This window comes from Diorhabda carinulata, chromosome 4, assembly GCF_026250575.1.
Source record: "Diorhabda carinulata isolate Delta chromosome 4, icDioCari1.1, whole genome shotgun sequence".
NCBI classification, from domain to species: domain Eukaryota; kingdom Metazoa; phylum Arthropoda; class Insecta; order Coleoptera; family Chrysomelidae; genus Diorhabda; species Diorhabda carinulata.
Genome location: NC_079463.1, coordinates 15,464,334 through 15,478,885, shown reverse-complemented (window position 1 = coordinate 15,478,885; position 14,552 = coordinate 15,464,334). Strand labels below are relative to the sequence as shown.

Genomic DNA, 14,552 nt, shown 5'->3' with positions numbered 1-14,552 from the left:
TTCGCTGGAATTAAAACATTAGGTATTTTCTGTTCAATACTACTCTTGATAGCCACAACAATTGCTAGGGTTTCAGTCGTGCATATGTTGGCATAGTTCGACACTATAGCTGATGCTTTGAATATGGTTGCTTTGTCTTTCTTTTGTAGACAGTCAGTATTTAAAAGAATAAAAGATTTGCATAGATCTACTATGGGCGACGAAAGACTATCTGCATTGTCTCTTCTTACAATCGAAAACGAGTTACTTTGATTGATTAACTTCGATGAAAAAAATATTTGATTAATATACGATTCTTTGTATTCTTAACGTATAAATAAATTTTTATTTTTTATTGAAGTGAATTTAATTAACCAAAAATTTCCTCTACAATAAGAACTCGAATGTTCTTTTTTCCTAAAATCCGCCGCCTTAAAGGGGCCCCAACGTTATTTTAGCTCCGGGCCCCGAAAGGTCTTAATCCACCACTGATTCCAGTTAAATCTTAATAATAAAAAATACAAATATATAAGAAACAATAACACGAAACATTGCTTGAGCTGTGGTTCACAACATAGCTTGCAACAGACATGTGGCAAAAAACCCTATAAAAGAAAATATGGCACCAATTATTGGTGAAAATAACGATATTAGAGAATCTAAAGAATTGTCAAAATGAGTTGAAACCCATATAAAAATAGCCGCCGTGGCGGTATGCAAATGCTTTTGCCGTAAGCTTTGGTCTGCAGATTTATTTGCTTTATGTATGTCGGTTTTTAGATCTCATTAATTCCAGTTTTACTACGAAAGGCCTTAAATGTTTGCTACATCAAGAAGAGCAAAATATTCTCCTGACAAGGTGGCTTTATAGAACGTGCGTGGCTTTGTTAGTTTTTTGTTCGGCTGTGCATTGTTGTACTTAGCGTAGGTAAATAAGGTAGAAACGGTGGAGGTCTTCTATCACGTGACAATGTTAAGGTACATGGGTAATCACGCAATCACTTATAATAGAAGGCTTCATTGCCAGTTGATAATAATAATAAAATATACATTTGTTCAGCACAGCACCATACATAGAACTGAGTTGTTAAGGTAGAAGTCGTGTGCATGAGCTCTTCCATACATAGGTATAAGAGATCATGCGCTCTCCGCATAACGATATTTCGGCGTACAATTTTAAATGTAATACTTTCAACAGACTCAATGTACGATTTATCAAAATATCATTCATAATAGAAATGAAACATAACATCGATTTTCTTCTTTACCACAGCAACTACAAAGCATACGTGATAGTTTCTTTAAATTGGTAGTAGTAATCAATGATTTGATTGACGTAACGTGAATAATTGACAGTACTAATGGTGCATTCCACTAAGCGTTCACAGCGTCTTAAAAGCTCTTTTGGGCGTTCCACAAGCGACTACTATCATTGTGACCGAAGCTATAACGTCACCAATGACGTCATGTTATGAGGTGGGTCGAAATGAGGGTTAAAATAACTAGCGGAATTTTTAAACCTCAAAGCTACAAAAATTGCAACCATGAAAATCTGTCTCATTATTGGATGCAGTAATGAATATTATATAAGAAGTTTAGAAGCGTTTTTGTGACTCATCATCAAATATCTTGCTATCGCCGCAGAAATTATTTTGATTTTAATCTAATGTAAATTAGTTAAACTCTCCACTTAAAAAATTCAAACAGTTACAAATTCTACCATAACCTCTTAAAGCTTTTAATCTATTTTTGCCGATTTCCATATTTTATTATTTTTTCCAACGCTGAAAACGCTTCATAATCAATCCCATTTAGGTTTACGATTATAACGCTCGGGACTAAGTGGAACGAGAAAGATTGTGGTCGTGATTGCTTAGTGGAATGTACTATAAAAGTTGAATTTGACGTGATCTTTTTCTGTGTTGATTTTAGCGAATTTTTGGATTGAACGTGTATTTATTTTTAAAATCAGTTCTTTTAAGAACTAATTTGACTTTTTATTTAATTTTACGAATATAATCCTTAATCAAGTTTGGACATTTTATAATACCTAAAATAACGTGAGACTACAAAGTAAACATGTGAAAAAATAATACAATATCGTCCCATATTTTTAACCCTTTAACGATTTTTAATTTTCGGGATGATCAGATACAAAGCGGCCACTGCTGCTTCCAGTACCCTTTAAAATTAAGGCCCGAAATAATTGGTAAAAAAACAGCAAATCATATAACAAGTAATAATTAGTTTTGCTATTGGTTGAATGCAGCCATGTGATGCCAAATGTGAGTTTATACTGATAAGCCTTAAATATTTCTTAAATAACTCTTATTTTCTATTCAAATCCAACTCTACATGAGTTTCTGACGTCAAAAGATCCCTGTGTTTTGCTGTATAGTAAATTGAGGTATGAGACATTTAAAAAAAAGCATCCACCAGGTTTGGCGAAAAAAAATGTTCAAGACAGCATCCAAAAACGACAATCGCCGAAGATAAACGTATTGTATAGTATGTAGTAGTAAACGTGATCGACGACTCCGAGCCAAGGATAGCAGCTTAGATCGATGAATCTAGAGTTTACCTTTGAGTACTTCTACAATAAAAAGGAGATTGAGAGAAGCTGGTCTTTTTGAAATGTGGCAGTGAAGAAAGGCGTCAAAATAAAATTAAGATTTTGCAGTCGGTTAAAGAACACTAAAATTGAACGCATGGAGAGTGGGAGGGAGCTTTATGGAGTGATCATGCAAAATTGAGGTTTTTGTCGAATTTCAAAATTGTGCAACCGAAATAATAAAAGCAAAAGGGAGTTACATAGATAAATCAAAAATTAAAATTTGACAATTACAGACTAGTTTTATTATTACAAAGTTTTTTTATATACATTCTTTAAAATATAAGTATCAAAATCGATCGTATTGTTTTTCTTTGTTTCGTATAACAAACTATAAAGTGGACAAAAATGGATGGATTTTGATTTTATAACCTGTTATCTTCAAATTGTTTTTTCCTCCTTTATTTACATAGGCGAAACATTTCCAGAAATTTTGCGAATGTGAACATGAAAAAATATGTGAATATTCCTAACAACTCAACTCTCAAGAAATTGCTATTTTACATTTGCTTAATAGTTTATCTCGATCTCTGGGAAAACTACAAGTCCTATGGAAAAAAGTTGTTGATAATAAAAAGATTCACAATTTTTGTATCCAGACTTTTTTCAGATAACCTCACAACTTATGTGAAAACTTGAAATAATCAAGTTTTTTATCTTTTATAAAAAACTTTTTTCGTCATGGAATTTGGTGGAAACTTATCTTTGTATCTCTCAAATACACTGTAATTTATTTGATTTTTTATTGAAAAACCACCCCAATTCTCGCGTTAAAATATGAGCTTTTTCAATAGTCGGTGGGCTTTTTTTTATTGAAATTTCTACTTTCCGATGGTGTGAAAAAATATTATTATTTTAAATGTTTGCAAAATTTAAACAAAACTTATTTTCAATAAAAAAATGTTTGGCTATTTATTAAAATTTTATACTTTACTTACCTATGTAACATGGAAGCTCATATTTTTCAAATATTTCAAGTGTAAAATTTCAATATGCATCTAAAGATTATATTTTAAAAGAACATGTACTATAGTAATGTATATTTGTTATTTCACTATCACCAAAGTAGAGATTTCTAAGATCAAAAATTTCAGTTGAAAATTAGGGTCATTTGTTGATATTAAATCAAAATAATAAATAAATATTTCAAATCAAATAAATAACAGTATATTTGAAAACAGATTTTCAAAATTTTCACATAAATTGAGATAAACCATTTTTTACCCTTTAAAATTCACTTACTTGCACTTTCAGACTTAATATCATTCATTAATTATTTTTACTTTCATCTTCATTATATTCTTTTCACTTCACATTTCATCATTTTGAGAGGTTTTGGTCCGGTCTACTAGTATTGATAACCAAGAAAAGTTCTGATAAAATTATAATATATTTTTATGGATTTGTATAAAAACTTAGTGCTTCTATATTGCTGTATGTGTCAACAAGTCAATTTGTAAAAAATGTTTGATAACAAAAAAATATATTTTCCTTTCTTCAATGTCATCAAAACATTTGAATTTTTAATATTATACTTAATATGAGGGTGCAACAATTTTCACAACATCAAATCAGTTTGAAAAAAGGTTTGATCAAAAATAAAAAAAGACGTTGATGTTTTGTAGTACTTATATTACATAAAAAATCAAAATATTAGTCTGAGAAGCATGCTGATTGCTGTAACAAAAACGAAAGAAATTAGTATAATTAATTTGCACTATTGAAATCAGGTTATTCATAAAATTAATATAATTATCTAGCTATAATTTACTTATGCAATTCTTTTGAAACAATGTAAAATTGGAAAAGCAACTTAGATATACCCATACATACATGGAAATTTATACAATTTATGAAGAATTAATCGAAATTTATGTGCAGTGAAAGATAAAACTATAGTAAATAATACCAAATTTCAATCCTAACCAGAAAACTGCAATTGCACTATGAATCTGCTAAGTTATTTAGTTATAATACTACTACATAAAAACTGTTTGCTAAGAATAACTTCTGAATTTTGTATGAACAGTAAATTTTAAATATGAGATTCAGTATTACCTTTTCCTAATTATCTTAATCTTCTAGCTTCACGTTCAGATTCCAACAATGTAAGAATGTCTCCTTCCCTTACAGGTCCTTTCACGTTCCTGATAATCTGTCGATTTTGTTCCCCAAGGAATTCTACTTTCACTTGCGTACATTGTCCCTGGGATCCAGTTCTACCCAGAACTTTAATAACACGAGCAAGAACTACAGGTTTATCCATTTTTTAAATAATAACACGTGCAACCAGTCGGGCTACGTTAAGAAGGAAAGAAATCAAATCAATCCTACCACATTATTAAAGCATGTCTACCAATTCTAAAATATGAATGTACTAACTAATCATTGCTGTCAACATTTGATTCTATCAATGTATTTAGGTTTGTTGCAACAGACTGTCTGTGATAACTTATTTGTTATGCGTGATATGAAATTTACGTTCCAACAGTATAAAGTTCAAGTAATCAACAAAAAGTTCTATATTCCAGTAAAAAATTGAATTTGTTCAGTAGTAGTTCTAGACGAGCAAACATGCTTTGAATAAATTTTGGAACCATAGACATAGTATTACTATGCTTTCCAATTGCACAATTTGAGCACCTAATCGAGCATATAGGTGCGCAAAACTTCACACGCATGTTTCAAATTCCCGTTTTTGAGGTCTGTGCGTCAAATACAGTCACGTTTTCCTTATGCCCCTCAACTACTGGATAAATGATTGGGTTTCATAAGCTTCAAAATTGCGCATTAAACACGAACTGTAGAATTGAGGCTATTTAGGGATTTATTTACTCTAAGGTGTATGCTCTATGTGATTGACTATATTCGAAAGTAACATGAATGAGAACTAAATCGATGAATAATTAGTAGTCGATTGTAGTAAACGAAGAATATACTTGTCAAATCCATATGCTCAATACTGTGTTATTTTACATGTCGTGGTTCAGTTAATTGCGGTTCTTTCTTAGTTTTTTATATAATGGTATTATTAGAAAATGATGCGGTAAGTTCAGAAAATTTTCAATATTTCCTTTTTATATCAATTTATTTCAGTTTTTGTTGGAGTTAACTAAATTATTTCAAAAATGCAGATTGGATGGCTCAGTGACCATAACATTCAAAAGATGTAAGTATAATATCGTCACTTTTAATTGGAAAACCTTATAACTCCAGAACTTGTTTTTTTTTTACAGAGAAGTATAAAATTAATATAAATAGTTTGTAGAATTTTATTTCCTGAGGAATAGTTTTATAGTACTCTAGTAAAAACACAATTTAAGGTTATTATTGGTATTTAATTTACCGGAGATATGAGGTATTAACTGTTCAAAAAGTAAAGTAACTGGAATTAAAATTTTAATTAAATTAACAGAGATAAATATGACCTCACTTAAAATTTGATTTTGTAAAGTAAACAAATTAAACATTACAGAACATTTAAAAACTTATAATTAGAAGAAAATTTATCGATAAGGTATATTACAAATGATTATCAGAGTCTAATGGTTGTGTTAAAACTGGCAGATATACAAATTTTTGTCTTTTTAATTTTTAGCCTGATGTGAAGGAAAATCATTGAAAGGCACTGTTGTGATTTTATTCTTTTCTTTGAGGTAATTGAATCCATTGATCAATAAATATTATATATTTTACCATTTGGATTCAATGGTGATCTGTATCTACTGAGTGTAAAAATACCGATCCTCTTTGATAGCTTCAACTTTATTGCCCATGTGAGGTTATTCAAGGATTTCTACCACAAATATTTTTTATAAAGTAAATCTGAACTTTTACGAAAAAATATCAATAGAGGAGACATATAATGGCATAATAGGCTGCATAATTTTACTGCCAAAACATGTGTTTTTGTACATATTTCACGATTCTGAACCAAAGGCCATAAAAATGAAAAATTATCCATCTATTACAAAGTTCATCTAATTAGAAGACTATTAACTACATATTATTTTTTGCGGCTTATAGATCAGAAACTAACCGAAACTTAATTTGGGGGATTTTGCATTTGCATCCTAGTTTGAAAACTTAATGAACTTCTAGTATATTGCAATTTTCCTTCTTTTTTCCTTTCCACGTTGGGCCTTCCTTTCTATTTTTTTTTGCTTGTTGTTGTCGCCATCATTGATTTTAATTTTATGCCTTTTATGGTTGTTGGATTCACCGGAGATATAAGGTTTACATTAAACATTCCAGTCATCTAGGATAATTTTGGAGATACAAGTGTTTCTAAGTAGATTAGTTGAGAGATTGGGCTCCTAATAGTGCAGTTATCTTAATATTTGTACACTGTGGTGGGTTTTATAATTTGGATGATAATTTTCATTTTTGTAAATAAAAAATTAAAATTATTGAATAACTAGTAGTGTTTAAAGTGTTATAAACAAAAGTTTGCCAATTAAAGATTTATCAGATTTACAGTAATTTGTGATAATTGACTTAATAAATATCAATAGTAATTTCTTCCCTAATATACATAATTTGAACTATTGTTACAGATGATGGTAGAAATCGACCTATTCCAAGAGCTGGAAGACCACCTCTACCAGAACCACAAGAAAATATGTGCTTAGTTAGAGCCAAATCAAGATCTAAAAAAATAGCAACAGTAATCCACCAAAAAGACGTGAATAAATTCCAAGTTGCATACAGCAATTTACTAAAGGGTAATTTGGATGGATTGAAAAAATTGAAAAAAACAAAAACCAAAACAAAAGCGGAGTAACAAGTTTTTATTATCTATTACAATATACAAAAATTTAATGCAATGATGCATTTTTTTTATTTAATTCATATCATATATTTGAAATTCTTTCTAATAAAAATATAAATTTAACTGAGATTTTTCTGTATTGAGAGATATATAATTAATATTCTATTATTAATACCAGTACATCTTATTATTACTATCACATACTCAACTACAATATTCCTTCCTGTCTTTTATAGGAAATTATAAATATTTCAATTAAAGAAATTTCTTCAACTTTCATCAAAATTGGATGGTCAAAGTACATCGCCCATTTCCTATTGACAACTAAAAGGTGACTATTTGCTACTGAAATCGATCTTAGGTGACGATAATGACTATTTTTATGTTAAAGTAGCTTAAAAGATGCTGCTTTCATTGTAATAGCGACTACTTTGAACTAGGAATCATTTACCATACTGTAGTTAGCATATTTTTCTTTAATAATACCTTACCAACAATTATGTTCAATTCAAGAGAGCCTAATAAAACTAATAGTATATTAAAATACTAGTAACAGGAAGGAACGAATAGATTAGCTTTGTGTTACGAGTATTTTACACTATTTTGTCTGTTTCGCCTTGTATTCACATTATTTATTCTTAAAAAAATTGATAAAAGTATACATTAGGGAAATTACTCCGTAACATAGGTGGCCGGATGGTACCAATTATTCTTGTTTGACAGTTGACATTGGAAATATATGAATTCAAAAGTTTCTTCGAATCAGAAAAAAACTCATCCTGTGAGCGGAATGCTGTATGAAGAACATTAGTTTACTAGATATTTCCAAGAATTTTCTTCAATGTAGATTTATATGTTTAGTCCATATATCATAACTACATTTACATTGTATATAAAGTCATTATAATTTATTGTAAGTAATATATTAAAATTTAACATAACCTCACACAACCAAATAATGCATACACAAAACTTCATACGGCAACAACGTATTCTAACATCAACTAAGTTGTGCAAGAAGCCCTGTGGTTTGGTTGGAAATTGTTGAGTATTTGGTTTCTAAGTGTTTGAACATATAGATTTGTTTGCTTAGTCTCACTTTACCTCAGTCGATATTAATGAATTGTTTTTAATAAGTGTTAGAAATATTCCTGTTAAAAAAGTATTTCCTAGATGCCACTACTGCTGCCCCTGAATATTGGAACGAGCTTTTCCTTTATATATAAACTTCTTTAATTTCTTATTTCTTAGACATTTTGTTATACTAATACTTCTAAATGTTCTTAATTTTAGGTTTCTTCTGTTTTAAAATTAGTTTTTTTTAATAAATTTTAAAAGATTGATAAAAAATTGATTTTTTGAAACAGAAGAGACCTAAAATGAAGAACATTTAGAGCCATAAACATATCAAAGGTCTAAGAAATTAAACTATATATATATATGCATTTCTTCTATCAAGCCGAATTGCCATTCGAAGTGAAATAAAATAATATTTGAGATTCTGAAACAATCCGTAGTTTGTAAAGTAGAAAATAATCAAATAAAATATTTTTGTCGATATCTATTAATTATTATACTTATTTTATTTATTTATATGTTATCCATTGCTATAGAAGTTGAATAGGAATGCGTAACTTTAATATCTGACGTGAAATATTTATTAAAATCAAACAAATTGAGAAAACCTCTAAATGGGATTTGCACTCACGGCAACATTTTTCATTGACCTGACAACACAACAATCATTATGGTTGCGAAGAAAATATTTTGTTAAATGGAAATTCATCTAATTGTCTTTATACTAAAATTAAAATAAGCAAAAATCATATTAAAATTATTCCAGAAATCAAAGAATTTTTGGCAATATTTCCATTAGAAGAAAAATTAATTGTAAAATTTCTATAAGAAACTGAAGTAAAAACCCTCAGAGGAATTTATTTAATAGAAAATTCAGCATGTAAAATAAAGTTCAGAAACCAGGAGTTAATATTTCAGCCGAAGACATTCTTACAGACTTTTGTGGTAAACGAATTGAAATTTAATTACCTACAAGTTTCACAAATCAAGATTGAATTGAAAAATTTAAAAATCAAAGATATTCTAAACCACTTATTAACAACAGTATTCACGGAAAATAATAATATTCACATTTCAAGTATTTGTACTATTTATACAATGATAGTAACAACCAATATTTGGATACCAAAGAAGAAGCAATTCTTCAGAAGATGGAATCCAGCTTCCAGGAGAACTTTCCTTCTAAAGGGGGAGCTGTTACCTGTTTAGACTGTCGATTTGATCGCTTAGTTATTTATAGTAATAATAAACTTATAAACTTTTAGTCTATTGGAATTGTAACTAGTATTTTATGTCTCTTCTGTTTCAAAATTAGTTTTTTTCATTAATTTTGAAAAGATAGGAATAAATTGATAAAGCCTTAAAATTAGTCGAAACGACAATTTTGATCTATCTTTTAAAAATTAATAAAAACATTTCATTTTGAAACAGAAGAGACCTAAAATCAGGAACAAAATAAATTTTTTTCATCAATCTCTTAACACATTATTGCTTCTAAATGTTCATGATTTTAGGTCTCTTCTGTTATAAAATTAGTTTTATAGTCTTTATATTATAGAGACTTAAATAGAAGTCGAAACGTCACGTTGTATCTTTCAAAAATTATTAAAAAAAAACTGATTTTAACAGAAGAGACCTAAAATCAAGAACATTTAGAAGCAGAAACAACATATCGAAAGGCATGAGAACATTAAATCTATATTAAAAAGATTTATATATATGTATATATATATATATATATTGGGAACGTGGCAATGAAACACCAAAGTGGACTAACTTTAATATAATATAAGATACAATATAAGAAATATGTATAATAATAAAATTTCACTACAATAATTAATTAAGATTTTCGGTGGTTTTGAATTGTATTAATTCTTGTAGAACATTTTAAATTCATAGGATTCAAAATTCAATATTCAAATTGACGTTGGTAGAAATATTGATTCTGGCTACTATAGGAATTTTAATTAACTTTTAATTATTGGTAAGTATTAAGTATTGGAAAGCTCGGAAAATATATTAAATTTAGTCCACTTTGGTGTTTCCTTGCCACGTTTCCAATAAAAAATTTATATATATATATATATATATATATATATATATATATATATATATATATATATATATATATATATATATATATATATATATTTACAAGACAATAATTTTTTTCCAAATTTTGTTCATTTTTTACATTATTTGCTAGAGAATAATTTTTATATATTATGTCGTAACATAACATAAGCAGCCTTTACAGAAACTCCAGCAAAATCGCCGGTGTTCTCAAGAGCAATAATATAAAAGTCAGTCTTAAACTCGGTTTGAGTTCAGTAACATATATTTTTATTGTAATTATTTTCATATTTACTATCAAAAGTAATAATAAATATTTTTAAAAAGCTACTACGGGTTATCAAATTTGTTATTCACGCCTATGGTAAAGCAGAAATTACCGCTATTATACAACAAACATTCCGGGCGATAAGTTTTTGTTTATTGCTTAAAGGCCGTACATTTACCTCACAAACATGTGTGAAATAAGATCCAGTGAATATCAATAAAGCACATCTCTTTATACTCTACAGATTTTCTCAGTTTCTTGGTTTGACTATTCAGGACAGGGACAGCTTACCATTTTGGTATGCGAATTAATTACTATGTAGAGGGTCGTTAGTTCCGTTACAATGCAGGAATCATTAATTTCTTCATAGTTTTCAAAAAGAAAAGAAGATAGACTAAAAGGATGATAGGATTTAGTTTCTCAATTTAAATTCAAATTTATTTTACACAATGCAAACACATTTTCCATTATCAATATTATTCAATTCAATAGGAATGTTACAATTTAATTTGAATTCTAATCGAGTTTTTTATGTTTTTACACAAAAAGTGTTTTCAATTTTCACAACAAAAGTTCAAATTTAGATGCCACCAGTTTGACGTACAAATTAGAAAATGCGAGTTTTTCTTTGTTTGTATAAGAAAAAGAATTGAAAAATGCGATAAGAGCAAACCAGAAATTGGAAGAAATCAACGGAGCCCCAAGAAAAGAAATTGTAATGATAAATACCGAGAAAAGGGGATTACAATCCATTATATATGCTATTAAAGAGCAGGTAACTCATTTCAAAAATAAATCTAAGGAAGTTGATGTATTGTTAAATGAAATTCTCAAATTGAGGAATAAGATAACAGACATTGAGAATATAAACGGATCTAGAGATCAAGTAAATGATATTTTGAGGGAAGAACACAGTATTGAGCCTTTGGTCTTGTCAACTGTTACTTTAAGAAAGTAACTTTTAATAAAACTTTTATAAGACAGAAATATTTGGTGTTTATTTGGATTCGATAAGGAATTGTGAACTTCACTTTAATTTATACATAATTAAATAAGAACAGTGAAAATTGTTATATTTTTACTTGATTATGCATTATTAGATCTGCTGGACGAACTTTTTAAATTTAGCAGTTGATAACGAAAATTTCTTCATCCTCTTCACTACATTTTGTTTTTCCCTTGGGAGTCTGGATATCCTCTGTGCCATACCCCCGAACCGTTGTGAGCTTTCTCAGAAGTAGCACTTTCTGCTTATCGGCCGTAATATTTTTATTCAATTTAATGATTGAATACTAAAAATCACACAAAAAATATAAAATTAAGAAAGAAGAAATCAAGAGATGATTCTCAATTTATAAATAAATGAAAGAATTTAAAATCAAAACTTTACCCAACGCATTTTTCATAATGAAAATTGAATATTACCCATTGAAAAATAAGAGCACTGATGTATCAAAAATGTGTTCAAGAGGGTTTTAAAATCATTATTGTGAAAATATATATGATTTCCTAATTTTGAATTCTTGAAAAAATCTTTTTTGATAATAGTTGGAAAACTAAATAATTGATGCAAAAAACACTAGAATAATAAAATACAGTCCTTTTTCTGTAAAAAACATTCATTTTAAAAAAATGCCCATTCCTTTCAACTTCAAAATCTCTAACATGAAAAGTTAATTCCTATTGAAATTAACACAAAAGTATTAACTTACCTCAAGTCCGCATTCTGACACTCAACAAGCTGTAATCTAGATGTTTGGCTTTTCTTTCAGTTAACAAGGCCAAAGACTCAATATTGTGTTCTTCCCTCAAAATATAATTTACTTGATCTCTACATCCGTTTATAATCACCTGTATATTTTCAAAGTCTGTTATCTTATTCCTCAATTTGAGAATTTCACTTGACAACACATCACCTTCCTTAGATTTATTTTTGAAATGAGTTACCTGCTCTTTAATAGCATGTAGATTGTAATCCCCTTTTCTCGGTATTTATCATCACAATTTCTTTTCTTGGGTCTCCGTTGATTTCTTCCAATTTCTGGTTTGCCCTTATCGCATTTTTCAATTCTTTTTATTATACGAACAAAGAAAAATTCCCATTTTCTAATTTGTACGTCAAACTGGTGGCATCTAAATTTGAACTTAGTTGCAAAAATTGAAAAAAATATTATGTATATAGCCCATGGAAATTAAAGACAACTTCTTGATATTGAATATAAAGAATTCGATTATAATTCAAATTAAATTATATTTGAATTGTAGCTATCGTATCGATTTCATTAAACGATGATAATTGTTCCCATTGAGTAAAATATGTTTCTTCACCATGAATAACTGAATCTCCATAAATAACAATAATATTCACATTCCTTTGTTCCATGTGAACTCAAATGATAAGTGTTACAGTTACAAAGACAAAAGGCGTTCTACAAGCATCGTTTCTATGAAACGATATACAAAAAGAGTATTTACTATGTCCGTTTATTTTAGCCATTATTGTTTACAATTAATCAAAATAATACTTGTTACGTTAGAATTATTATTGAAAACTATTAGGATTATTTACTAAATATGTATTTTGTATATGTAACATCAGTATCATCATTGTATAAAGAATAATTAAATGGCGCCAAAATTAAATAATTTTGGCGCCATCTGTTATTGTGGTAATTCGGCAACCAAAGCTAAGAAAACACGTAATTCAAGCTACGACGTACAATAAGAAAAGATGTGCTGTGAACGCCAACTCTCCACTGCGATCTATTGGTGACGTCCTCCTCGTCAAATGATATCCTCATAAAGTTAACCTACTATCCTATTCTTTACACAATGGTATCATACTGAAGGAAGGGGACGAGCGGGACCGGATACCGCGAGGCAATGAAAGCTTTAGAAAGTTTATACAAGTATTTATAATATCAAATATTGATAATTCTAATATTTTTGATCAAATTTATTCTATCGAGAAACAGGTTTCAGCAAGTAGCAATCAAGTACAAACAAATATAACTGATTACTTTAAGTGATAAAATTTACTGTAGTTACATAAGCGGCTTATTAAAAAAACTTAAAAGCGCAGCAGAAATATTATACATTCTCAGAAATTCTTATTAAGCAACATTTGTAGATAAATTTTATTTCTTGTAAATTTATTTTATATAATTCATTCTCTGTTCAGATCTCAACCAATAAACTTGTAATTGCTTTAATAAATATATTTTTTAAAAACGAGTTTTTAGTTAAGAAAAATAAAATACCGTATTGTTTTTTTTGCGAAGCAATACATTATGTATGTATATTCATACCTACATTAAAATCATAACACCAAAATTACGCATTTTTATTAACATTTCCGGCTCTAAAAATGGAATAACCAATTCTACATCTGTAAGCGGGGGCCTCTGTAAATGAGAACTATAATTTTAATTATTCTTTTGAAAACGATCCCAGGGAAGGAGCGAAACGTTCTTGATTTTAGGTCTCTTTATATATATATAATATATATCAGCGTCACAATTAGTATACGGCACTTGATATATAATATTACTACTTTTGTTTTTTGGTGTTTTAAATTTTAATTTAGTGAAATATTTGAGTAATGATATCCTTTTGAATAATAATCAATCACCATCACCATAGGTTTTACCATTAAACTGATAGGCATCTATTCCTAGACAGTCCCAGACCTTATCCGATACCTTAAAACAAATAAGTGGTTCCTTAGAGTTTGTGTTTTCAAAATTTACACATGTTTGACCGTTATTTAC

General features: G+C 28.6%; 2 protein-coding genes and 1 long non-coding RNA gene across 3 annotated transcripts; 1 reads left to right on the top strand and 2 right to left on the bottom strand.

Annotated features, from left to right (window-relative positions):
* Positions 1 to 4,205: 4,205 nt before the first annotated feature.
* LOC130892426 (40S ribosomal protein S28) lies at positions 4,206 to 4,935 on the bottom strand. Its single transcript, XM_057797848.1, has 2 exons — positions 4,649 to 4,935; positions 4,206 to 4,267 (listed from the first exon to the last, which is right to left on the bottom strand). Exon 1 carries the CDS (start codon positions 4,854 to 4,856, stop codon positions 4,659 to 4,661), a length of 198 nt encoding a protein of 65 aa, XP_057653831.1. The 5' UTR covers positions 4,857 to 4,935; the 3' UTR covers positions 4,206 to 4,267; positions 4,649 to 4,658.
* Positions 4,936 to 5,312: 377 nt separating this feature from the next.
* Positions 5,313 to 7,484, top strand: LOC130892389 (signal recognition particle 14 kDa protein). Its single transcript, XM_057797793.1, has 3 exons — positions 5,313 to 5,636; positions 5,687 to 5,759; positions 7,147 to 7,484. The coding sequence occupies exons 1-3, from the start codon at positions 5,613 to 5,615 to the stop codon at positions 7,371 to 7,373; spliced, it is 324 nt and encodes a 107-aa protein (XP_057653776.1). The 5' UTR covers positions 5,313 to 5,612; the 3' UTR covers positions 7,374 to 7,484.
* A 4,464-nt stretch (positions 7,485 to 11,948) lies between these two features.
* On the bottom strand, positions 11,949 to 13,780 carry LOC130892578 (uncharacterized). The gene is made up of 2 exons (XR_009059059.1): positions 12,495 to 13,780; positions 11,949 to 12,074 (listed from the first exon to the last, which is right to left on the bottom strand). It is a non-coding gene; the product is annotated as an uncharacterized LOC130892578 (long non-coding RNA).
* Between the last annotated feature and the right edge of the window lie 772 nt (positions 13,781 to 14,552).

Excerpts from the sequence above, each read along its gene's own strand:
- LOC130892426 (XM_057797848.1), bottom strand. The coding sequence starts at position 4,856 with ATGGATAAACCTGTAGTTCTTGCTCGTGTTATTAAAGTTCTGGGTAGA.
- LOC130892389 (XM_057797793.1), top strand. The coding sequence starts at position 5,613 with ATGGTATTATTAGAAAATGATGCG. Across the intron at positions 5,637-5,686 it reads TATTATTAGAAAATGATGCG|TTTTTGTTGGAGTTAACTAA; the intron begins GTAAGTTCAGAA and ends AATTTATTTCAG. Across the intron at positions 5,760-7,146 it reads GACCATAACATTCAAAAGAT|ATGATGGTAGAAATCGACCT; the intron begins GTAAGTATAATA and ends CTATTGTTACAG.